At 37.9% G+C, this 26978-nt stretch overlaps 1 protein-coding gene across 1 annotated transcript; it reads left to right on the forward strand.

Annotated features, from left to right (window-relative positions):
• The first annotated feature begins 7458 nt into the window (after nucleotides 1-7458).
• On the forward strand, nucleotides 7459-26824 carry DAW1 (dynein assembly factor with WD repeats 1). The gene is made up of 13 exons (XM_066556508.1): nucleotides 7459-7540; nucleotides 9252-9324; nucleotides 10540-10684; nucleotides 13886-13944; nucleotides 14612-14734; nucleotides 16311-16410; nucleotides 18179-18286; nucleotides 18996-19102; nucleotides 22162-22264; nucleotides 22646-22760; nucleotides 24608-24684; nucleotides 25403-25565; nucleotides 26114-26824. The coding sequence occupies exons 1-13, from the start codon at nucleotides 7501-7503 to the stop codon at nucleotides 26146-26148; spliced, it is 1248 nt and encodes a 415-aa protein (XP_066412605.1). The 5' UTR covers nucleotides 7459-7500; the 3' UTR covers nucleotides 26149-26824.
• The last annotated feature ends 154 nt before the right edge of the window (nucleotides 26825-26978 follow it).

Genomic DNA, 26978 nt, shown 5'->3' on the forward strand with positions numbered 1-26978 from the left:
TCTGTACACTGAGTTCAGCTGTGCTACACCCTGGCAGTCTTGCTCCAAATATCAGGCTACAGGCAACATCCTTTGCCAAAAAATGAATCATAAAAGAAGCTTTTAGTCTTCAGAACAAGCCCATTGCATTGTGCATGCTAAGTATACTAAGCAATTACAGCTGTATGACTGTACATCAATGAAAACTATGATTTATGTTCCCATGATCTTGTGGTTGCTCTATTCTGGGAGGTGTCAGCCTTAACTGAGCACTGTTACAGTCCTGAGTCTGTAAAGGCTTTTGAATTGCTGTGTTTATTCTTTCTGTGTTGTCAGGTGCAGACAGCTTCCAGCCAAAGCCCTCCTAGAGCTGCTGGTGTTAGAACATTTAAATGTGATGTACAATAGCTGCAGTCCTGTGGCTGCTATTGTACATTAGCCATAGAGTATTGCTCAGAGACCTACCACTGCAAATAAACCCAGGCACTCATTTAATAGTGTTTTAGCTTTCTTGAACTTCTAGTGTTATTCAAAGATTATGCAATACAAAACACATGTTAAATATAAAAGCAGCAGATGAAATTTAGAATACTGCATGGGTAAAAAGCAAATATGCCACAAGAAAAGTAGAAACTAAAATAATATGTTTAATTTTTCTTTTTAAATTCACAACAGCATTTCTATAGTTTTGCTTCCATGACTTCATTTATACCCCCAAAATAAGGTAATAATTTTACTTGTAAGCCCCTGCATTTAAATTTCCATGTTCCTGAAATTTTCCTGCTCCCGAACTTTAAACTGAAAACTCTCTTATTTTTTTACACTCTCTTTGTACCAAGGAGAAATTTTATAATTTGTGTTGAAACTCCATTAAAAAATAGATATTCTCTAAATAGCATCCATATAAGGAATTTGCTGGATATACTTACAAGGCATGTCCTATATGAGAGGGATTTTAGCCACCATTGTGGCCACACAGCTAATGCACAGAAGTGAGGAGAGAGAGATTGCACATGGCACTTTCTCCTAGACTGATACTGCCTGCAAAGGGATGTGAGCATCCAAGGAAAAAGCACCACTACCCCTATTCTCAGAAGTGGTGGCTGATGCAAGTGGGAGTTGACTTTGTATCAGAATCTGTTCTAGAGATAAAAAGTCATATCACAGGTTCTGTTAAATTTGGTTCCTTCCAAATTCTTAATATTCATGAGATGCAATCGACTGAGGTTCATTAAATATATAATTAATTACCATATATATAAATTTAAAACCCCCAACCCCTTGATTAATTTCTTTTGTATCCAACACATTTCAGTGTATCAGGTTCTCCTGAAGTATCTTGATTTACCCAAAAATCTAAGCCTCATAATGATTATTTTTTCTAGCCCTCAAAATTAACCCAGACAAAACTCTGGAAAACAAATTATGAAGAACATCTCAACAGCTTTTTGCACCCAAGCTAGTTGCATGATATTTCAACACCCAACTCATGTTTTGGTGTAGCAGCTGTAGTAGTGAAATTTAACAGGAAGGTCATTGCCATGTTTCAGTGAACACTACTTCCAGTTATCAGAAATTATCATCTTGAGCCCCTTTTTCAGTGAAAACAATGGCTGTTCTAGGTGAGGCTGAAGATGCCCATGTTCTTTCTATCTGTTTGGTTTATAGGGTTTTTTTCTCCTTTATGTCTTTCCTGCTGGAGAGGGAAGGAATGGCCTTTAGAGACAATTCAGCACACCCAGGCTATCATTAGCTGTCTCTGTGTCACAGTGCAGCAGAGGACACTCACAGGTAGCTGTAATATCAGACACTTGGTTAAGAGATGTGCCCATGATAAGAAGGGAGAGAGAAACAAACAAAACATACAAACCAGCTTATGGGAATGGGAGCAGGGAGGCCCATCTGGGCCCACTTGGGCTTCCTGATGAGAAAACCTGAATGATAGGATCCATTTAATAGATAGCAACTCAGGAAGCATGAAACATGGAAATAGAGCAGTTGGGGATCCATGGTTAGTGTAGGCATATACCAAAGTGTTTAAAACAGAGCACAAAATATTTTTAATTTCTTAGCCAAACTTCAGGTACAGTGATTATCCTATGTCTTTTGCATAATAAAATTTAATCAAAACATACATTATTTTTGAATGAACTTGACTTGCAAGGAGATAAACTCTGTACCAAGAATTGATTTACACAATCTGGAGGTGCCAGCAGATAGCATTATTAGATGCCAAGGGCAGAGAAACATTGCAAATCTTTTAGGAGCTACAGCCTCAGACCTGTGGGGGAGCAGACAGCTATGCACTGACTGATCAAGCCATCTGATCAGAGTGTGCCAGTGGAAATGGGTTCAGGTAAGTGGTCCAATTGGCAGTGAAATTGTCAATTACAGTGTCAAGATTAAACCAGTAGTTCAATATCCTTGCAGCATCATTGGTCAGGCACAGAGCCAGTGATAACTCTATAAACATGAAAAGTAGGCAAATGGGAAATTGAGAATGACAAATTTAATGTGGCAGGTAAATCAGAGATGTAGAGTGGTCAGTGTATAGAGTGACTTCAGTTGTTCACTCACGTATGAATTGTATCTCATCTATGAATAAAATTTGTTATACAGCTGTGTTTAGGGAATGCAAATCAAAATGCTCACATAAAAGTTTGTCATGCATATCTGAAAAATAATAATGTTTTGGTTATATATCCTACTACAGTGATTTCTTTATTTTCAAATGTACATTTAATAGAGCTGTTTCAAAGAGATGATTGTGTGTTCCTGTGAGCATCTGAATATTTCATGTTACAAATAGGAATAAATGGTCAAAATGTCTTTCAGAGATGAGGCAAATCTCAGATATCTGAGATAGATATCTGCAAATCTCAAAGACTTGCTCACTCTATAGCATTCCCCAAATTGGTACAAGAATAGGTAAAATATTTCATGACTATGAAAGTGGGTAGTGCTGTATTACTGCTAATTACAATTAATGGTTGATATACATGCACCTTGTTTTGCACATCCATATGAAGAACATCAAAATGATGGTAAAGAGAAAGCAATGTAGTAGGACTACCACACTTAATGAAGGAATATAGAATCATAGAATGGTTTGGGTTAGAAGGGACCTTAAAGATCATCCAGTTTCAACCCCCCTGACATGGGCAGGGACACCTTCCACTAGACCAGGTTGCTTAAGGACCCATACAACCCCAACCAACCTGGCCTTGAAACAGATATGGAAAAAAGAACTGCTTAAGTGAAATGCTTAATAAATTTCAGAATTATAGATAATAAATATGAAATCACAAGTTAGTTATTTTGGCTATTTTTTTTTATTATAAACAATGGTGAGATGAACACACTTCTACGTCAGCAAAGTCATGTTTTCTAAAACCAAATGGCTTTAACTACTTATATTTTCCAGTTCTATTGTAGACTTACTAGAAATCTTGTTATTTGTCAGGAGTTTTTGCTGCCTCCTGACTCATGGTTTGACCCAATTGTGCATTATGTATATGTAGAAGAGCTCCTCTCTTTTCCTCACGGGGTGCATCTGAGAACTCACCAACCGCAGAACACTTGTGTTATTACCCAGCACCGTCAGCTTCGCCGTCTTGATGGGACGATGCAGAGCTCAGCCTAAAGGTCTTCATCTCCCATGGGCCATGGAAAAAAAGATTAAAGCATCTCTGAGTTCTTTTCAGAAATGGTAAGATAAATATATCTCACTGGGGTTTCTCTACTGAGGATTTTTTTGTTGTCAGGTCAACTCATAAACTTGGCAAGGTTAAGAAGAAAGTCATAAAAAGTGGACAGGAAGGAAAAATTTCTTTCTTTCAGCTAAGTGAAAATTTAACTGAAGCAAGTAAGGATGTATGGAATTCCCTGACTGCATGAGATATGCCAGCAGTTTGTCAGAGATGGAAAATGGAACAGTAAGGAAGAGAACTACTGTTCCTTTCTGCTACTTGTTATTATCTCACTGTAGGTGAACATTACAAGCAACTATTCATGAACAGAAATTTGTGGGTGACACACTTTCTTGGCAAATTGCAACCAGTGATTTTTTTTTTTTTTTTTTTTAATTTTAGATGTTTAAATTAATGAAAACAGCTATGCAAAGAGGAAAAACACTCCTTGGGAAAGAGAACACTGTTCTACAATGCACTGTCACTTCTTTCTCCTAGAACAACTCTTACCTAGCAAAGGGCAAACTCCCAGAACATAAAGCCCTTTATATAAGTAATAGTTTTAACTAATTTTTCAAGGCTGTGGTGTCATGATTAGCATTGAAAATAACAGAGTAGAAGTGAGACGGAGCTTTAGCACTGCACTGAGAATTTTTGGGTAAGAGGAAGCAGAATAGGCCAGAACAAAACAACCCTGGGAAAAAACAAAGTAAATCTGTTTAATTCACCAAGCAGAAACAAGGAACTATCAGAGAACTGTTCTTCTGCATTCTGCAGACCTGAAAATTATGAGAAAGGACAGCACACAAAAACTCCCCTTAGTAAAAATTCACTTCACCCACTACTGGCATAACAAAAATAGGAAGTGGCTTTCTACATCTTCCCCTCTACTCAGACTACTCTTGGGCTGGCCTTTCTAACAGAGTTCAGCATACCACAGGCTGACCTACTTCAGAACAAGTGGGTCATGATGTAGCTTTAAACCAGGAAGCCTAAACCCCACTCTTCTCTGCAAACAAGTGTATTTGAGTCAGAAACACTTCTTTTATCTTATTCTTAGGATGGTACATTGGCTCAAGAGAGGATTTTTCAGAACCAGTGTTGGCAGAAAGAACCCAAGGTTCTCCAAAGGAAGTTCTTCATAGTAACTGCACTGATTGTGCTTCACGTTGTCTGACAGAGTTCCCTTCAGCACTGTAGATAAATCTACACTGAAGCCTTTCAAAGCCTCTTGGATACAACCAATGAGTTTTATACTATCTCAACTTTCTGCCTCTCCTGGAAGCTGCTGACATAAGCAAAAATGCACAGGGAGCAACTGCTATATCAATTATCTTTCCAGGCTGATATCATCAATAATTTTGATCTCTGTATATAAAAGATGTATGTCTCAGCATTTAATTTTTATTTCCAGTATAGATATTTTTGAACTCCCTACATGGTGCATTCTTTGAAGTCAGCCTTTCATGACTCAGTAGTTGTGTGCACTCTTTAGACACTGAAAAAATAGCAGGGCAACAATTTTTCCCCAGCAGTCTGAAAATATTCCTTCTAAAAGTATGCACTAGTTGCTTCTTTCCCCAACTTGAAGGAAAGTTGCATTTCTCCTTAACAGTCAATGGTATGGACAGGAGCTCAGTCTGCTGTATCATCAGAATCCCTCTTATCTAGTCTCCAAGTAAAAATGAAATAGCAAGACCTTCCATTCACTCCCTCCCCACAGTTTTCCCCTTTTTGCCGAAAGCCTCCTCAGATAATCCTGCTGGTGCTACAGCTCTGTTCTGTTTTGTCAGAAGGACACACTGTGGTCATTGCACATTTATTTTGCACCCAGTCCTCTCCTGGGTAGCACTGTGGGAAAAGCTGTGTCTCAGCACAGAGTTAGCTCCTTGTCCCCTCTCAGCAGTGTTTTCTACAGTGTTTGACTGTACAGTGGAGCAAACAAGGCCATCACATCAGAGCCTCCCTGGGTCAGCCTGGAGAGCAGGCTCAGAGGGATTAGCTTCTGCCGTGACTCCACTGCTCCCTTATCTTATGCTTACAGAAGCAAGGAAAGAGGTGTCATTATTGCATCCTAATAACAGGTAAGGACAAACTGTGTGGTGTCCATGTTCAGATGAAGATTTGGAGCAAGAAAGTGAGGGGAAAATGTACTGATCAACAGGTACTGATGTCATGGAGCTTTGCAGTCCTTCCACTTCCCTCCCCTGTTTTGACTGTTTTGTTTAAGTATGACTAAAACAATTAAATGTAGTACTTCCAGCTGGTGTTAAGTAATACTGAAGGTACCAGAAAGGCTGCATGAATCTGTTTTTATGATGAACAAATAATGTTTTAAGGTAAGAAGCAGTGTCATTGCCACAGTTGTTTGTTCACATCATTTAAGTTAAAGAAGAGAAAAATATTTTTATTCTGAATTTATAATCTAGGTGAATAAATATTATGCTAAACAAATACAAGAGTTGTTAAGAAATTGGAGACCACAAAGATTTGAGGTTGTTCAAAAAGTTGTTTTTGAAAAGGGTTGGTCCAAGTAAGTCAATTTAGTCGGAAAGCCGTTCAGATTGTTTTCAATAAAAATATTTCTTATCTGCCTCAAGACTTTCCATATACAAACAAGATAAAAGACTTAAAACAACAAATGGAAATGAAAAACTCAGAGACCACTTTGTCCCCCAGCTGTCCCCTGAAGTAAATCTGGAATTGGCCATTGTATTTTATTTCCTGGCTTTCAAAAAACCAAAGGACTGTCTTCAAAGTGAAGCTGTAGGGAGCCATATGGGTGTTTCTGGAAAAGTCACGTATTGTTAAACACTGAGTGGGACTGTCTTGTATTGATCCATTGTCAACAACGCGGGCTACGAGATCGGCCAAATGAGAATGTGTTTACTGCTTCCCCCTATTGATGCTCTACAGCCATTTCAGCATAAAGCTTGACTCAAATTTTTCATGCTATTAATGGATTATCTCTTTTCAGTGATGTTTTTTCTTCTCTTTTTGATGAAATGCACATCCAAAGAAAGGCAGTGGAACTGAAGCAGGGTCTGGAGGCCAGCCTGGGAGGAGCAGCTGAGGGAGCAGGGGATGTTTAGCTGGGGAGAAGGCGACTGCGGGTGACACGATCACTTCCCCAGCTCCCTGAAGGGAGGCTGCAGCGACAGGGGGTGGGTCTCTTCTCCCAGGGAACAAGCGACAGGATGAGAGGAAACGGCCTCAAGTTGTGCCAGGGCGTGGTTTAGGTTGGATATTGAGAACTGCTCAGGGAATTGGTGGAATCACCGTTCCTGGCAGTGTTCTACAGGCGTGTGGCCCTTGGGGACATGGTTCAGTGGTGAACATGGTGGTGCAGGGTTAATGGCTGGTCTCTATTGCAAGGCCTTCTCCAGCCTTAATGATTCTGTGATTCTAAACTGTACTTTCATAGTTGCGCTTCAGTCTTCACTATCTCTTAAAAAAAATAATTTTTTTAAATTAATTGTTGCCCTCTTTCCTAAGTAAGTAACTATTCACTTTCCAAAAAGCTTTCACACATTTGCTACGCCGTTACTAGCGGCTCTTCGGCACTCCAAATTTTATACGTGTATTTTAGCGCACTCCTTCCTAGATCCGCTCCTTCCCTCTCAGTGGCGCAGCCCCGAAGCCCTCGCAGCCTCATACGGATGACCCAGTGCCCAGTGCCCGGTGCCAGCACCGGGGCGGCAGCGCTGACTGGGCTGCACGGCTACAGCGGCGCTCCCGCCATGGCGGGCCCGGCGCCTCAGCCCCGCGCATGCGCCCCGGGCCGTTGCCATGGCTGCGGGTGGACGCGCGGGCCGGGCCGGCGGTGGCGGCGATGGCGCTGAGGCGGCTCCTGCTGCGCTACTTCCCGCCGGGTGCGGAGCGAGCGGGGCTGGGGGCTCCGGGCGCTGCCGGCGGCTGTGCCGGGGCCGGGGGGGGGGGGGCGGGCCTGCGGGTATGGGGCGTGCGGCGGGGTGTGCGGGCCGCCCGTCATGGCGGGGCCCCTCAGCCCGCAGGGGCTGGGCACGGCCGGGCGGGGCCGTGGCGCACCCGCAGCCGGGCGGAGCGGAGCGCGGTTGCCGCTGCTTTGTCCCGGTGCCTGCCTGGGAGGCTGCAGCGGGGAGCGGCTCATCGCCCGTCGGGAGTGTAATTAGTGACTTACTGCGAAGTCAAGGCAGCCTTACTCGCATCACAGTAAGGAGTTTAAAAAGTCAACGGTGACTGTAGATAGCACGGAAAAAAAAAAAAAAAAGTATTTGTATTTTTAGATGGCTGTTTGGCAAAAAAAGTTGTCACTCTCTACAGCTACCTGAACGGAGGTTGGAGCCAGGTGAGGGTCGGTCTCTTCTGCCAGGCAGCCAGTGAGAGGATGAGAGGATAATCTTTAGCTGTGCCAAGGGAGGTTTAAATTGGATATTCAGAAGAAAGTCTACACAGAGAAAGTGATCAGACGTTGGAAAGAGCTGCCCAGGGAGGTGGTGGAGTCACCATCACTGAGGTGTTTAAGGACTGGCACTCAGTGCCAGGGTTTGGTTGACAAGGTGGTTTTTGGTCCTGGGTTACTTTTAATGATCTCAGAGGCCTTTTCCAGCTAAGCTGATACTAATTCCTACTTTTTGTCCTTCATTTATGAGTTTTCTGAGTGGAGCCATGCTTTGAAAAGCAGTGCTGCCATACTGGCATGGTGTATCCTGTACTCAGGTGACTCAGTGAAGTTTCAGAAGTGAAACAAGCTGGAGATGGCCAGCTCAGGAAGCGTATTGGAAAAAAGGATCTTCTTTTCAAATTCCTTTCAAATTCAAAAACTCACCCACTATCTGCCAATAGTTTGTGGCACAGGCTTTGTCTCCAGCTTGACAGAAATATCTACGAGCAATAATCTTACATTACATGGATGATTTACTTATTGCAGTGCCAACACATAAAGAAATGGAAGAAGCTCGTGGCAGTGTAGTCACAGAAGTGTGACTTTTCCTATGAACTTTGTGAAATGCAGAATGACACAGAAGTTCATCTAAATTGTCTTTTCCCACAGAAAGTCAAGGAGCAGCTGAGCCCTTTATTAGCTGTTTCAAAACAAGAAGCCATGTGGTTAAGCATTTTAATACTCCAGTTCAGTGGAAGTTGCAGAGGTGCCAGAGCAAACCTGGGAATGTAAAGTGTTTTAATGATTTTTGATACATTACTGCACCCAAGCCTTTGCAAACGCTAGAATAAATATGAATAATAAGTTTTGTAAAACGTTTTCCCGACTTCTTGGAACACCAAACTACAGCAAGTATCTTGAAGACAGCTTCTTTGAAATTAATGCTGATGAAATGATACAAAAAGGTGTTGGAAAAAAGAGCTTGTTCATTTCTAGAATAGAAAATACCTCAGAAATAATATTATTTAATATCTTTTTTTCAAATAAGCATATCAGAGTTGTTCATCCCCATGCTTACTGTCAGCAATAACAGCTCCAAGAACTGGAATTGAGTCTCCTGCAGTCAGTGGAGCTGTGAAAGTGGAAGTGCTGCTGTCTACAGCGCATGTTATAAAACTCTGGAAATCTAATTATGACCTGTTTATCACTTGTTTTTAAAGGAATTATTTTGGAATACGTAGAAGGTGGTGAGTCAAAGACCAGATCAATAGATCTGCTTGATCTTAGACCTGAGTAAGTATGATATTCCTTCAGATAACAGCACTCTCTATGTTTTTATAGCATGTTCATGTACGCCTGTATTTGACTGTGTTACACATAACTGAGATCAGCTGTTAGGAAGAGCCTATGTGCTCTACTCAGCTAGCTCTGGTAGGAAGGGCTTCAGAAAAATAACAAAGTGCCACCATTAAATAAAGTTACCGAAATCCATGGAGTTTATTAGGCAGAAAGACATGAAGTAATATGATTGTCTTAATACCAGCATTGATATGGAAGAGGCCTTGCATGTAAGCCTGTCAGTAGACAGTGTAAACTGGATATGCAGGATGAAAAATCCCAATTTAAAAATTATTAAGTTTTGCCTACTTAGGACTGTCCAGTATAGTGCTGTGGGTAAAACCTATCAAGTCTCTTTGTAAAAGAAATAAGTTGTCTGGTATTCCTGAACAGGAGTGTAAACACTGAGAGGATACTCTTTTATGATGTAGTGGCTCCCATTTCGAAGTCTGATGCAGAAAATCCCCTTAGACTTGAATAATTCCCATACTAACAGAAATGCTTGCCTTTCTTGCTAAGCTGATTTTAAGAGTGTATTGTGATTTGACTGCTGGGTATTGTCAACCCTTAGTCTCTCACAGAAAGCCAGAAATCAGTGGTTATCTGATGGAATGGAAAGAGGATCCAGTTCCACAGAGCAGCTGTAGCCCCTTCGCTGGGGGCTCCAGGGACATCACTACACTGCACCATGTGTAGTTACTGTCAAAACTAAGAGCTGCAGAAACAGCCATAGATTTCTAAAGCCACAGACAGAGATAAATTTAAGACTTTGCATACATAATTTATCTTGTTACTACTTCACGGCCAATTTGTTTGGAATTTATGAAATTCCAGTGTAGTTCAGATATTTAAACTGACAGTTTGGGACACACATCTTCCATGCCTGACCTCCGTGGAAATCATTTGAAAAGATAAATTTCTTGCCAAGCTACAATTTTTAAAAGTTGAATTTTACTGTACAACTTCAGTAAGAGAGGGAAGAAAATACAAAAACCAAGAAAGATTTATTCTTATTTCTTTAGGCCTTTATTCTTATTTCTTTAGGCCTCTTCAGTTTCTCAGCAAGTAAATAATATTCTTGGGGTTAAATTCATAATTGTTTCCAGAGGATGGCATGTGGTGGGTGTGGGGTATTTATTGAGTTTGTTTTTGTTCTTTTCTCATAATTAGCACAGATGTTACAGCCTTAGTAGAAGATATCCAAAAAAGAGAACCTCTCATCACAGCTTCCTGCTTGGAACACATCATACATCTAGTGCAAAGATTGCAGGAGAAGCTAGGGGAAAAACAGAATCACAAATTCTCTCTTTTTAAGGTCAGAGGCATCTTTAAAATAATTTTGGGCATTTGTGGGGGTCTAAGTTGTGATACTGTGAGTATGTTTTTACTGCTATGTATTGTGCTACATGACTGATTCCTTGGCACTTTTCAATCCTCTCTGCAATTGTAGAGCAACTGTGTCTGGTCTGGTTTTTCTGCCAGGAATTCCCCTAATAAAGCTGAGAGGTATAACTGTTCATAGATATTGTTTATCCAGGCTTAATCACTAGGGTGTGTTTTAGATGGAGAAAAATCAATCTTTTATTTGTTGAGAAAGAGTTTGTGGGCCAGTAACACCCATAGTTACATTTAAACAAAACCTGTAAATCGACCCCACGTAAATTAGCTGTTGGGAAAGGACCAAAATGTACTCATACATGTGTCTACTTGTTCTTCATTTCGTGAAGATTGTGGGATTTATACTATTATTTTATGGGGTTTTATGCTACATGCAGTTGGCATTACAAATCCTGGTTTTCATTGCTTTCTGTCATTACTATTGTCTTTAAATATTGATATATTGATTTTCAGCTTACAGACCACACTTGAAATATTTTTTCAAACAAATAGGAATTTTAAAAACAATGATTACAGAGACCTTTCAGAGCTTCAAATCCAGGATTGTGTCAGAAGAGAATAGGTTTAATTGTATTTAATTGTGGAAATGAAACTTTCTTCATGCTGCAATCTGACATAGTTAAACGTTGTATCTTTATTGTGTCAGCAGATGGCAATGTGTAGCTATTAAACAATGTTGGTCAGTGCTATGGCGTTTATTGTTACCTTAAATTAGAAGAGAAAAAGAAGTTTTGTGTTGGTTTGTTCGGCTATAAAATCCCTTACATGTTCCGAGGTATAACTTTGGTTCTTTTGACCAACAATACTCATCTGGGTGAATTCTGCAAAGAAATATGAATTTAACCTTGGAAAAAGAGCCATGTAGCAAGGCATCTTGAATTTAAAAAGTTTCTCTTCCAAGTTATCCTCTCAACTGAGATGCCTTGCTTTTCAAAAGCTTTAGAAATTGTTTGTTCATCACAGACACTGACAAATCTTCAAATGCTTGTTCCAACTTGAGTGTAAATAATGTATTTGTTCATTGTTGGATGTAGTGCTGTGTCTGAGCTTCTGTATTTGGAAATAATAGAAGCAGACAAATCCAATCAGTGCTGGTTTATTTCCTTCACTCAAGAGTGGTTAGAAGTGTGGGAAAATAACTTTTTTGATGTTCGGTTTCATTTAAGGCTTCTAAATGAAATATGAGTTCCAGGTCCTTCTGAAATACTAATAAGATATAAGAGATGAGTGGGAGTGACATTTGTTTTTCTTTTCCCTGAAAAAATGTTCCATGTGTGCATTGTTTGGAAATGAATAGTTTTTATTCCTGTTGCACTGGAGTCTAATCTGAAACAAGTGTATAAGCTCACCTTTTTGTTATTTCCAGTAATTGTGGTGATGGTGGTGTGTTAGGCACCCTGCAGAGAAATGAGGTTTTATAGCAATTTCTCAGGTTTTAAACTATTCCATGGCATGGGATGCTATAGTAATTTGCAGATTTTTATCTTAGGTACAGCTGTAGCAGATTTTGCAGAACTGAGGTATATTTTTTCTAATATTGCCTTAGGGTTTGATTATTGTATCATTTGCACAGGCAATTCTTGCTGGCTCAGAGTTCTGTGGATGAAGCAACTGCAGCACTGGGCATTGGAAGAACAGAATTAGTCTCATAATCTGAAATTACATAAAAACCCATCTCATTTTCCTCCCTTTTTTCATAATTTCTAAATACCTTTGTTGTTCAGAGCTGCCTGCATGTAGTCCTAAAATGTTATGGGTGAGATTTCCATAAATTTCCATAATTACTGATTCTCATATGCAGACGGATATTGTGGCTCTTTTTAAAAAACACAATATTTTTGTCATTTCCACATCTTGATTGCCCGTTCCCACTTCTGTAGCTGAAAGTACAACTTGTGTTGCTTTCTCTAGAGAGCAGAAATTGCTGTTTCTGTAACATAATATGCATTTTCTGTTTCTCTCTCCCTCTCAGTCCTTCACTTATCAACTGTTATTTCCATTTTGATGAATCCCTACTCTTCTGAGTAGAAGATCTAGGAGCATTTCTCATTTTCCTTTTGGAGACAGGCAGCTTGGAAAACTTGAGATAAGCAAAAAAAGTTGAAGCTCTGGTAATATGTCAGTGATTAAATCTCACTGTTCATAAACAGTTTCTTCATTCTACAGAAAAGACCTAGTGAACCACTGGGGTATTTCAATGTCCCTTTACTTCACTGTCAGCAATTGTGGTGATTTCCCAGTTTATGATTTTATTATAGTTTAGACTTGAGGAGAGGGCAGCTTCTCATAGGTGAAAATTACTCAAGTGCAAGCCATGTTTTACAGCAGCCAGTTTATTCAAACACCAAGCCAGATTTGGCTTTTTTTTTAGTTCTTTTTAAAGTATCATGGCATGGTGACTTCCATTGCAGTATCTGCAACTATTTTCACCTCTGCTTAATAAACCTTAGTATGTGTTACTATGGCTATGGGCTCGTTCACGTGGATGATCCTGTGTGTCTGATTAAAGCACTGTTAGAAAACAACCTCCACAACCTACACAATCTGTGCAGACATTAAAGTTGAAATTCTGTTTTGGAATTTTGTCGTCTTGAGTATTTTTGTTGTGGTTTTGCACACCTTGTCATGACCTCATAAGACAGTGCTGTAACTTATATTTCTTATAAGCTGTAGCTTATATTTCTTTTTTTCTTCCTGTTTTGTACAACAAAGTCAAGTGCCAGCTGGAAGCATCTCACACCCTAAAAGTCTCAAATTTAACTGGATTTCTTGGTTCACTGGCTAAGGCTTAATATTAGTTGGGTTTTCTTTCATCAGTGATCTTATAGTCATTGTGGTCTCCTCTTTTGCCCATTCAACTCTGGTCTAGGGTTGTTTTGCTGGTCTTGGAAAAGGTGAAGAAAATGCAAACTTTGGAAAAAAACAGTTCATTAAAATTAAGTATAAATTGAAATCAGTACTATATAACATCTTCTATGGTAACCTGATGATTAATGTGGGATTTCTTCTCCTCTAACAGGAGGAGGAGAAAAAATTAATCTGTTGAATATTTTGAGCAATTTTGTTTATTTTTTAGCTTCAAATGTTTTTCCTCTCAGTGCCCCTGCTTCTATTTCAGGTGCTTAGAACACACATATTGCCTCTGACTAATGTTGCATTTAACAAATCTGGTTCCCGGTAAGTTGTTTTTCAAAGTCAAAAGTACCTAATCATTAATTGAAGTTTTGTACTTGTAAATTAAATGGTAAGGAAACTTCAGTGCTCTTATCTTGCTGCAGAAAGAATGCAGCTCTGCTGCTTATAAGCAGCTTCAGGCAAAATTGGGGATTATATTTCAGGCCTCTGTGGAAAACCCATGGGAGATGCAAAAAAATAGTAGGTGAGATTCAATTTAGGTAACTTTTTTCTTCCACAGTCCTAGTCTGTTGACAATTGCCATATTACAGAAAAAAGCACCTTTATGGCCATTAACTAAATATTGCTAAAAGTTAAATGAGTCTTTGACATAAACTCATTTGGGAGTTTCACTGTAGTGAAAGTGTAACTTTCATGTTAATTGATTTCACTGTGGACATATGTCCTATCATTTTTTCCTTCATGTCTTAAAAGCAGCAGCATGCTTTCTAGTTAAAATAGATTAAAGATTAGAGAAAATGTGGTTTTGACTAAGATGTGAAAAAGAAAGAAGAAAAGGAACCTCTATGGTCATAAATCTGTATTTTTGAATACAGATTTAGGGTCTGAGACAATTCTAACTAAAATCTGTGGAAATAAATAATTTGGCGGTGCATTGAGACCAGTAAGATATTTGCTGTATTCAGAAATGACTTTCTCTTTGCTTTAGCTTTATCACTGGAAGCTATGATAGAACCTGCAAACTGTGGGATACAGCATCGGGAGAAGAGCTGCATTCACTGGAGGGACACAGAAATGTTGTCTATGCCATAGCTTTCAATAACCCCTATGGGTAAATAAATTTCCTCTGAGATTCTTCATAATTGCTAGTACTGTTATTTTTGCAAATACTCTAACAAAGAATAGACTATTTTAAATTGAAAGAGTTCAGCTTCTGAGTTTGCAGAGTTCAGCTATAGGTAATCACTGTAGGATGACACTGTCATGATTTGTACAAGAGATGCATTCAAACATGCTTTCTGCTATCATGCTTTAAAATTAAATGTAGAAATTCTAACCAAAAATTTAATTAGGTATTCAATCTTGAAAAAAAATATAAATGAGTTAGTTGAATGTATTGAAACACAGTTTATTTCAGTAATATCTACATGACCAGATTGTGTTCTGAATGTCGATCATTCTCTTCTGCCTCCATGTGGTTGTGTGTGATGTGACAATCTGTGTTGCTTCAGTTAAGGAGGAAGAAGTGGATTTCTCCATTTAACATTACAAATTCAATATTATTTAGGACATGATTTAGAAATGTCACAGCTTTTGAGTAATTTTTGTAAAATCCACAAGGTGCTGCTGTGTGAACATCAGATATTAATTTTTGCACCTTTGTATTCTTCAGTAATTTTTTGCCCTAGGTTGGAATTGCCGCCTATTAGGTGAATTACATGTTAGCTACTGAAGTTTCATTGTCATTTGCTTCCTGAGAAAACTGTCATGTGTGAGAAAACCATTTTTGCTGTAAAGTAAGATAAATTAATTCCTATTTTTCCATTGAATCACATTCAAGAGAAATGTTGGATGTCCTATTTATCAGTTGAACAATACACAATTACCGTCAGGAAATAAATGTTAAAAGATTTGTTCTTACACTATTTGAAACTTCATCTCTTTCTTCTATATGAAAAGGAAACCTTAAACCCTGCTGTGTCAATGTCTTATATTCTGATATTATTCTTTACTTTATAAAACCATTTAATGAAGTTCATTTTTATAGCTTGGTGAAACTAATTACGAAAATCTGTGCAAAGATCAATAACTAGACTGTAACATAAAAGTGGAGAAGGAACATACAGTGAGACAAAACCTGATGAGAACTTTGAACTACTTTTGTATTAAAATTTTGATAAAACCCACCCCCTTTTTTCTCTGCTAATCTTTAGGTTTTGGTACAGTGCCCCTTGGTACATTTTCTGGAGAGTTCACTTTAGTCTTGCTCTGACTGCAGATGGTCACAACACTTCCACTGACTTCAGTGGGAGTAGAGTTCAACTTCTGAAATTTGGGTGAACTGCATTTATAATTGTTGGTAAACAGATGTTATCTGATGAAATGATATAACTTCTTAATAAATCTGTAAGCACAACATCATCCCTAAAGTAGGTCAGTCATCAGTTATGAACACTCCTGTGCTAATAGATAGGCACAGTAGCTCTCTTAGAAACTCCCTGTGTCTGCTAATTTTTTGCCTTGCTGGAACTTTGTGAAATCTTGCCGCAGGATTTTGTAGTGTGGCAGCAAGCACCAAAGTGCATGGGAGCTTCCAAGGCTGGGTGTTGTTTCTCTGGATTCTGCTGTCTCTGGAGTCAGAGGGTTTTCCTACATAAAAATAATAGGATTTTTTTTTTCCTATTTAGTGACAAGATTGCCACTGGATCTTTTGATAAAACCTGCAAAGTGTGGAGTACAGAAACAGGAAAATGTTATCATACCTTCAGAGGACATAGTGCAGAAATAGTGAGTAGTGATGGATATTTATTATTCCTTTGTGTTTCCTAACACTATCATTGATGACTGTGAGCTCTGGCTGTTGTGAGCTCCCACTGGAAGGCACAGTTATTGTGGCACATCTGTTCATACACCCAGGTCTTGTTAACATTTCTGCACTGCAAGGGAGGATAGTCTGACAGTTCTTGAGATAGAATAAACCCCCATACAAAGTTTGAAACTATATTGTTATTTTTACTTTGTTCTGATTTCCCTGGTTTGCTAAATGTTAAAACATGGAAAAATACCATAGCAACTGGAATTTTTATACTTTTTGTTTGATTACATATCACATGTTTTTCTAGCTATCTTGCATTGCCTCTCATATTTGCAGGACTAAATATACAAGAACATCATTGCTTGTGTTGTCTTTCACACAGAGATCTGTACTTTGTGTACAGAACCAATTGGAGCTGTAGGGGAAGGAATTTCTGAAATTTAAAGTGTGTTAACTGGGAATATGTGGGATGCTGAAATGTCAAAGATCTATAAAATTAAAACAGTTTAAGCTTAAAAATGCTTGGTTTCCTCTCCCATGCACTAGGACCCCTATCAGCAGCAAATGCCTTGATGCACAAATTTCAGTTTGAAAGATCAGGGCAAAACACTTAAACTCTGAATTTCAATGATGAATGAGTTTTTTTGTTTGTTTTGTTGTTTTTTTTCTTTTTAATAGCCATACAATCACTATTCAATGAAATATTGCTGAAAATTGTTTCTGAAAAAACAATTTGAATTTAATTGTAGATTGAGAGGCTTTAACTAGAAAGAGGTGAGAAAATGGTGTTTTACTATATTGGAATTTGGGGTTTGTTTCAGTGTGTTTTTGATTCTCTGGATGCTCTGAGTTACCCCTTACAATGGAGAGCATGTTTGCTTATTGAGAAAGGTTGCAGTGGTTTTACTATTACAGATCAGTCAGGTAAATGTTTAAAGGTCTCTCCATTTTTTCTGACTTCTTAGGGGTTAGATTAGACCTGAAGTGTTATGAGTTGTGCTGACAAGTAATTAGAAGGTGATAATTGCCAGCAGGAAATGATGTGTTTCTCTGAATCAGATCTGTTTCTGAAAGGCCATTATTGCATCTGATGCTGGCAAGGGCATGCCCATAGTTACTCAGGATGAAAAAACTGAGCTGCTGCTTTCCTTTTTTTCATGGCACCTGCAATTTTTTATTTGCAGAGCAATCACACTGAATAATTACAGAAAATGGGAGGGTGAATACATGGTTTTTTAATGTGAGAAATTAATTAAAGTAGTTGTTCAGCTTTTATTCTTGCTTTTTCTTAAAGATGATGTTGTGGCAATGCCCTTGGCAAATGACATTGATAATGACACCTGGTAGGGTAGGAGTGCACAGAGTGTGTTTGTGGGTACACAGAACTGCTTGGATGATCTTTGCCCAGTCTTGTCAAGTAACAGAGAAAACCTACCAAACAATAGTGCTAGGGACCACTGTCAGACTGGACAGTAATTGGACGATTTCAGAGAGTTTTGAAATAAAGAAAACAAAGCATGTGCTTGCAAGGAGTCCACTTGGTTTGAGTACTTATCCAGAATTATGTGGTAAGGATTTGTTGCTGTAGGAAGAATTTTGCAAGTTTTCTGTATGTCATAAAATGTTATCAGACCTTTGTCTTATTTAAAGATATTAATCCTGACCCTTGTTTAGTTTATTTAGAAAACATTTATAAATTGACTCCTTTAAACGTTTTCTATCCAATGTTTCTCGCTACAGGTATGTTTGTCATTTAATCCTCAGAGCACACTGTTGGCAACTGGAAGCATGGACACCACTGCCAAATTATGGGATCTAGAGAAAGGAGAAGAAGTAGCCACTTTAAATGTATGTTTGCATTCCTTATGTTTTCAGAGGTGTTCCTTGTTCCTTGCTTAGTTTTCCAGCTGAGATAAATAACAGTATAACCATTCCAACTGTTTCAGACCTTGCAGTTTCTTTTACCATGTGATCCCATAGTGACTGACTACAGTTCCAAAACAGAATAAGAAAACTTGAAGGGAATGAGAAAGTTGTGGTGTTTTATGAGTCCTATTTATCAAAAGACAGATTTTCTCCTTGCAATGACATTACTGCTATAGATTAGAATCCCTTCCATTAATTGTTAAAACCTGCTGCTCTACAGTCAGTTGTGAGCTCCTCTGTATGGAGGAGGTAAACATGGGCAGAGGACAGCCATCCAGGTACCTCTAGATTTTCATCTCTCTTTGCTCTGCATGGCCTGCTGGCATTCCCCAGGGTCAGACTGGCCTCTGCTGCTTCAGTGCATTTCTCTCACAGAAATCCTAAGCCATTTATAGGGAATAAGCTTCCTGCTTAAGTGGTGTGCCTGAGTTTTTGCAGTTGCTGGGATATTGAGAATTCTGAAGTCAGGCAGATCTTTCTGTCAAAATTGTGGTATACTGGACAAGACAGTAAATAAAATGGTGATGAGTTATGGAAGGATTATGCTGCTGAAAAAAGACTACATATTAAACTATATTAATGGAAAAGTAATAATTTGTGTTCTCATATTCCTTTTTAAAAATTCTCTCAGGGGCACTCAGCAGAAATTATTGCTCTGTCTTTCAATACCACTGGAGACAGGATCATCACTGGCTCCTTTGACCATACAGTGGCAGTATGGGATGTTGGCACTGGCAGGTACTACAGTACTAATAAATATAATTTTACTTTGCATGATTTCAGGACAAATTAAATAGAAAATGTTGAGCAACACCTTACAGAGCTTGTATTTCATTTAGAATATATGTTCTTTGGTCTTGTAATTTGTTACTACTGTTCTCTTTGTTCTTTTGAAAAGGAACGCTGCTCATAAAATGCTTTTGTATGTATTCTTTGTTTCAAATTTCTATCTTATGAGTACTAAAGAGGTGGAAAGACTGGACTGATCCTGTGCTTCTTCCTAGTGAATTCTCCAAAGAGGAATATATTTTATCAACATGGAAACTCATGACTTGCAAGGTGTCTAGGATTTCTAGACTGTTTAAGTAGAAAGTATATTTTATGTTATAGAAGATTATTCTGGTTATGTTAACTTTAAAAACTATAGAGGGTGTATTTTTTCCTTCTCACCATCCTTTGTCAATATAAATTTAAAATGTGTTCTCCTTTGACTGTAGAGAACAAAATCTCTTCAATAAGATGCCAACAAATAATAATGCAACAGGTAAATATTAACTGGTATAATACTGACAAATTCACTTGTTTTTTCAGTGGGAAACTCAGTGCAAGTAAAATAATAAAATGATCACCCTGATTATTGACAAAGTAATTTATGAAAATAACCATTCTATTTTGTTTACGGGGTTGTGCCTATTTTTTTGAGAGCAAGGGGAATATCTCTGAAATTTATATACAAAAGGAAGGTGTGTGTATAGTGATATCTTGGGATAATAGACAATATATATAAAAGTGGGACTAAGTGTGTGATTTATAAGTAGTGTACACGCAGTGTATCATTTAAGGCTTGATCCTATAATCTTTGAGTTTATTCGACACCAACACTCATTCAGCAAATCAACCTTTGAATTCACCTTCTTTCAGCCTGATGTTCTTGCAAGTATCTTTGTGTGAAAACAACTTTTTCCAGCTTATTGTCTGAGCCTACTGTGAAATCAAAGCCTGGGGATTTTCATGTTGCTTTTTTTCTATGAAATCAATACGGACTTCACATCAGGGCCAATACCAGCAATATCAAGGAGCAGATTCTCACTGGCAGCTCTGGTGATTAGCTAGTGGGCAATAGAATTGTACCATGGCCAGCAGTCAGCCTTTCAGATGGCACCCAGAAAGACTGTTGGCAAATCACAATTTGCTGTTGACAGATTCAGGTAGATTTGCAAAAATCTTGTAGGTGAGGTTTTGTGTGCTTGTTTTTCACCATGTGAGTCACATGAGGTGGACAGCTTTCCAAATTTGAGTTTCTTCTGATTTTGCTGACCTCATTTGTTCCTGAGTTTTATTCTGGGTAGGTACCCTGAACTGCCCTGAGGGAAATTAATGTAGGGACAGGAAATCTGGACAAAGTTTGAGATTCTCTTCATAAAATACTATGATTTAAAAGAAAAAAAGGGTGAAGGGGGAAGCACACTTCTGTAATCCAGGTCTGTATTTCCATGGCAGATACAGCCCATTGTAGTTCAGTTGCAGGTGTCTGCAGAGCTTCATTTGACAAATCAACAGCCTGGTCCTGTATCTTGGGTCAGGGGTGCTGGACCAGTGTGTGAGAAAGAAGCAGTTTCTCATTTGCAATTATAGTCAAATACTAGAGCATCCATGGATCAGATTTCACTTGGAAACTGAAGGCTAAGCAAATACTGTCAGGACTAAAGTTGATTGCTTTTAATAAAGAACTTAAATGGAATTTTTTATTGCACTTCATAAGTCTTTCTTCTGTGTTCTTTCTATCTGATAATGGCTTCTGTGAGAAGTTCTCCACATTGCTATTTATTCTGTTTATTGATCAGATTTTTATGTCAAAGCTTGAAGGCCCCACTGCCTTTTAGAAAATTGGAAGTTTAAGTTTTCGGCTTTTAAATTAAAACTTTTTTCTAGGTATTACTAGGTATTTTGTGCATTAGGTATTACAGTAACAGCAGTCTTGATGACCAAATAATATGTTTATAAAATTAAGTTTTCCTCTGTTATCTGCTTGTTGATTTTTTGTTTTACTGTAAAAAATCTACACAATTACAACAGTGTAGACATCACAGTGTTAGAAAGCAAAAGGAGTAATTCTGTAAAATGCTAAAAACGTAATCAAGTTTTTGTTATTATAAACAAATAGCAAATTCAAATGCTCAGGAAATTTTCTTTACTGTTCATTTAGCACATATATTAATTTAGCTACTCTTATATATCTTGTGCAATGAATAAAAACATTTTAGTCACTTAAACTAATTTAGTTGTTTTTCTAGTCATTAGTTTATCTGTTATTTACAGTCTGCTTCTATTAATGATGCAGTGATACTAGCATTGTGATAATAACCCAATTTGCTAATCCTTTAATAGATGTATATCTCAATTAATCTTTTTTAGGCTTTGTTGCCTTACAGGCCATTAAATAGGAAGCAGTATTGGCTAATTGTAACCTCTCTACTTAGATAAAGCTGAAGAATATAATACTTACATTGCTGGTCTTGTGCAGAAAGAAGATGAGGATTAATGAGGATTAGAAATCATATTTCAGTTGGGCTGTCATTTGCTGTTATTTGGGAACATGCTCGCATTAAGTACCTGATTAACTTCCATTTGATCTTCAGTGGATTTTATAAAAGGTTTAGATTATATGGAGTTTTAAAGATGTACTGTTTTTACAGTTCATTGAAGTAGGATAATGGGAGAGTAATGTGGAAAAACTTGCTGTACTTGCTTAGCATGCAGATGAATACAAGGAATCTGTTGCTGGTACTGAAAATCATCACATTTTACTGGAAATGCATTCACTAAAATATTTTTGAAAGAGAAGGGAGGAAATTTCCATTTTATTTTTTACTGCCTCTTTTTGCCAAAAATAGAAAATGGAATTGATGTAGTATTAGAACTAGAATCCTAAATGAGCTGCACCACTCCATTTAATTGCTTTAATTGTGAAGACTTGACACCTTAACTATACCATTTTCTAAACTTATAATTTATATGTGTATATAAAAATACACACTATAAATGTAAATGATAATTAAAACAATTTTTTTTGGTAGGTTGCTACATACTTTAATAGGTCACCGAGGAGAGATTAGCAGTGCCCAGTTCAACTGGGACTGTTCTCTCATTGTCTCTGGATCAATGGACAAAACGTGCATGGTAAGCTGGTTGAGTAGGTAGTGATTACAGCTACTTGACATATAAAATGTACTTTTTTTAAATTGAGGAGCATCATTTTAAAGTAGTACATATAATGGATTAGAGAATTTGTAACTAAATGTAAAACCTATACTCTTACTAATTTCAGTGAAGTCTAGTTAAGTCTTGTTTAATCAATACACTGAACTAAAAAATGTATAGAGCTTCATTATACTAACTAAAGAATGACTCATTATTGATTTGTATTCAGCTTTCTTGTTATTACATGTCAAACATCAGAAAAAGCCTCTACAAATTGCTTTATCAATCAACTAGATATCTATAAAGTAAATAAGTAAATTCCAAAGCAGCAATGCAGTGTGTCCCTGTTTGTGTGTGCAGCTGTGGGATGCAGTGACAGGGACACACATAGCGACGCTGGCAGGGCACAGCAAGGAGGTGCTGGACGTGTGCTTTGACTACGCTGGGCAGCGCATTGCAACGGCCTCTGCTGATGGTGAGTGAGGGAACTGCTGGGGAACTGCAGCACCAAACACTCTGTCCTGCATCAGGGAGGGACCTGCCTCTGTTGGGAAGCTGCAGCACCAAACACCTCTGTCCTTTCCCTTTGGCTCTGCTTTGAATGTAGTGATTTATTAAAAATATGGATATTGATCCAGTACCAATATCCAGCTGTGACAGACAAAGACTCTCTAACAGTTTAAAGTTAGAAAGTGTATGTTTATTGTGGGATAACTCCCAAATACACACTGCAATTTACAGGGGATTACAGAGTCCTTTTATCTATACAAGTATTGAATACCCAAAATACAAATGCATATTCATAACTTTGGTACATCCCATTCCTTGCTTCGTATGGTAATTGGTTCAAAAGCCATTAAGCATGCATAGTTTGTTCCTTGAAATGGGTCAGTGGTCCCTTTCATGGGGAAGGGTCCCAACATGAGAACTAAATGAAGTCTTCCTCATTCTGACCTTTCTACTTTTCAATGCAAATATGACAAATGAACCCTTGGTAGAACTCCCATTCCCATCTTCAACTGGTTTCAGAACAGAGGAGGCCACAATTGTCTTATGTTCCTAAAAGCTATTTATCAGTTCCTATATTCTTCATTATAAACCCAGCTAACCAAACATTGTGTTGACAAGCAATCAATTATTAGTTAACTACTAACTCTTAACTTCATCAAGGCCTACCCATTTATTTTGATTAACTCCAATAAAGCTTATCTCTAACTAAAACCTCAGCTCCTCTAAAATCCCCAAATTCTTTAAAGTTTATGTCTCATTAACTTGATGAAGAGGAGGGCGTGATTCAAAACTGTTGATTGAGCAATGTTTGTTGCATTACAGAAATTGGGCGTTAAACTTTAAAAGTTTTCCCCAATGACAAAGTTCTTATTTTCATACCTCAATCAACTCAACGTGTCTTTCCCCCTTAACTTCAAACTTGGAAGGAAATATTTCACTTGTGGCTGGAAATACATTTTAAATGTGTACGTAAATAGCTTTTGAGGGGGTTGATTTGGGGGTTCAGATTTAGGCTTAAATAAAAAATGTAGTTGGAATTTTACTGGTGGATTTACTAGCAGGCCTTTCTAATGCACAGCAAAAGAATACACAAAAAAGAGATAGTGAAAGAAACAATTTTGTTTTGTTATTGGCATGCAGAAGTTTTGCATGCTTATTATTTGTCTAGGAATCACAATACATAGTTTTCTGTATTCACCTGCTCAGTTATTTATATCATACTGCATAATATTTATGCAGTATAATATAAATAACTGCAAATAACAATTATTTATATTATACTGCCTAAAACTAATATGATACTATATTAGTTTTAGATACACTATTCCAGAAACGAGGGTACCAGCCTGGATGGGGAGGACTATTTGGATCTATTTTCCTGTACTTGCTATATTAAGGCAAAAGCCAATGTAAAAAGTTTCCTGATATTTAATAAATATCTTATTAAATGGATTATTAAATATAATCAATAGATTATTAAATAATGAAATGTAATGAAAGCTTTATAAAGATATTGTACATGCATTCTGAAATAACAGGCTTCAGTAAGCTGTGTTCTATGCAGACCTTTGTATTTGTATGTTAGGAATTTTCCAGGAGAATCCATTTCTGGTCAGGAAAGGAAGTCAATCTTTTCCACACAGATTACAGATTCTTTTTAACATACTTTACCCTTGGAGGAAACTCTGTGAAGTTTGCCTTTATTTCTTCCAAAATTAAACCTGAGGATGAGTTCCTTCTGACCTTATTCAAATGTTCTTACTGGAATGCGTGCTTAAGCATAACAATCACATATGGCTCCTACTGCAACAGGGTCAGCAAGAGTCTACAATGCAGGAACAAAACAGTGCATTGCAAAGCTAGAAGGGCATGAAGATGAAATTTCAAAGGTAAGTTGTGTGTGGTTTGCACCTTTTTAATTTGACTATGTGTGACATCCAATCCAGCAGTTATTCCATGATGCAGGAATACTGTTAATCCACCACATTCTTTAATATTTAAGATTGATAGGTCTGGCTAAGAAGTTATCTTTACTAAAAGAACATTCCTTTTAGCTGAAAGCTATCAGACAATGATTGTTTACCAATTCCCCACTTCTGAGCTAAGACAAAACTGGGTGTGCTACTTCTTCAGCAATTTTGAATTGTATGATAAACTGGTATTATCCAGTTACTGCTCAAAAAATGTACCTGATTATCTGGAAATCCATGCAGTTATGGCAGTGAATGTTTAACAAATATGGAGACTTACTATAAAATTTTTTCCAGTGCAGATTCTGATACTACAGAGATGTATGTTATTTAATGTAGAACTCTATAAAATATGTATAAATTTTACATTGGAATAATGATAACATCTAAATAAAGTTGCTATTTGGAAGTTCTGATCCTGCAGTAAGGTCATGGTATATAATGCCTTTGTAAATAAAGTTTTCAGCTACAGAAGTTTGCCAGCATGACTCTAGTGGAATACTACCCTTAATTTTAGCTAAAAAACTGAATGCAAGATTGCTGCTTTCTATTTTCATCTTTCAATCACTTTGATATGCTTCTTTCTCTAGGCATACTGACTTGCTGAGTAACATAACTCATTTCTGTATTTTTAAAGGTGTGTTTCAACCCTAAAGGCAATTGCATACTAACAGCCAGCTCTGATAAAACAGCTCGGCTCTGGGATGCTGCTACTGGGCACTGCCTTCAGATATTAGAGGGTCATGCTGATGAGATCTTCTCCTGTGCCTTTAACTACAAAGGTGATACAATCATTACAGGTAACTAATATATTCTATTTTTCTTTCCTTTTTTTTTTAAAGACGTCTGCAATCTTGCTATGGCAAAACAAAAAAAGTCTGAAAACTTACCTGCGGCCAAATGCAGGTACCAGCAGTGACTTACAATATAGTCAAGAAAATCTAGAACTTCACTTTAGAACTGAGATTTGAGAATATGGCCATGAACAAATTTGTGCAAAGGCATGGGCATGCCCTCCCATCTCTCCAGTGAGCACATACCAGCACCAGAGCAGTGACTAAGCCATTTTCTCACAATGCATTGCTATGAGGGAGGTGTGGATGAAGAAAAGGCAAAGGAGCATGCCTTTGGTGTATTTGGTACTGAACTCTGATCAGGTGTCCTTCATTTCTGTCGTGGGATGCAGGATGATCTAAGCTGCAAGTATTGCCCTAGATTTTGTGCTCTGTTGTTAGTTGTTGAGAAAAAAATCTTTATGTGTCTCTTGGGTACATTGTTGATGTAGGTATCAACAAAAATGGATAGAACGTGCACTAAGTGATCCTTCCCAATGTGTGTTCATTACTAGGGAGCAAGGATAACTCCTGTAGAATCTGGCACTGACTGAAGAAAAGGATCCAGTTTGATGTATGCCTGCCTACTTTGTGAGTTTCAGAGTCAATAAACTCAGCCTTTCAGATCTGTTTTCTTTCACTCTCTTTGTTCACCTTCTGTTGAAGTAGAACAGTTATCTAGATTTGATAGGTTTGACTTAGATATGGCATCACAGAACTGCAGAGGTTGGAAGGGACCACTGGAGGTCATCTAGCACAACAGCCTGCCCTGCTCAGAACCCTGTCATCCAAGCAGGCTGCCCAGGACTGACCTGGGTTTGAATATCTCCAAGGATGAAGACTCCACAGTTTCTCTACACAACCTGCTTAGTATTTGATTACTTGCATAGTAAAGAAGAAAAGTAGGGCTTTTTTCCCTCTTATGTTTAAATGGAATAGTTCCTTGTATTTCAATTAGTGCATGTTGCCTCTTCACTGAGTAGCACTGAGAAGAATCTGGTCTGTTATTTCAGTCACCAGAGAGAAATCATGATCAGTGAGAATAAATGGATAGGATAGCTCAGTTTCTTTATGGGTGATTTTTAACTTGTAACCTTTTTAATTAAAAAAAAATAGAGCATTATAGTAATCTCAGTTGTGGAAGGAGTGTTGGTACACACTTGTTTTGAGGAGTTTTGTATTACTTTTTTGTGTGTGTGTGTAATAAAATATTGAATTAAAATGCCCATTTTGCTTTTTGTAATGCAATGCCTCATTCATATTCCTGACAAAAGTCAGCAGCCATTTATGAACTGCCTTGCTATTGCATGTATGCTGCAGTTAAACTCCCCTCTCATACTTGCCCACATCTTTCCAGTCAATCTATTCCTTTCTGCTCAG

This window comes from Molothrus aeneus, chromosome 10 (genome assembly GCF_037042795.1).
Source record: "Molothrus aeneus isolate 106 chromosome 10, BPBGC_Maene_1.0, whole genome shotgun sequence".
Classification (NCBI taxonomy): domain Eukaryota; kingdom Metazoa; phylum Chordata; class Aves; order Passeriformes; family Icteridae; genus Molothrus; species Molothrus aeneus.

Excerpts from the sequence above, each read along its gene's own strand:
- DAW1 (XM_066556508.1), top strand. The coding sequence starts at position 7,501 with ATGGCGCTGAGGCGGCTCCTGCTGCGCTACTTCCCGCCGG. Across the intron at positions 16,411-18,178 it reads GAGGACATAGTGCAGAAATA|GTATGTTTGTCATTTAATCC; the intron begins GTGAGTAGTGAT and ends TTCTCGCTACAG. Across the intron at positions 22,761-24,607 it reads TGCAACGGCCTCTGCTGATG|GGTCAGCAAGAGTCTACAAT; the intron begins GTGAGTGAGGGA and ends CTACTGCAACAG.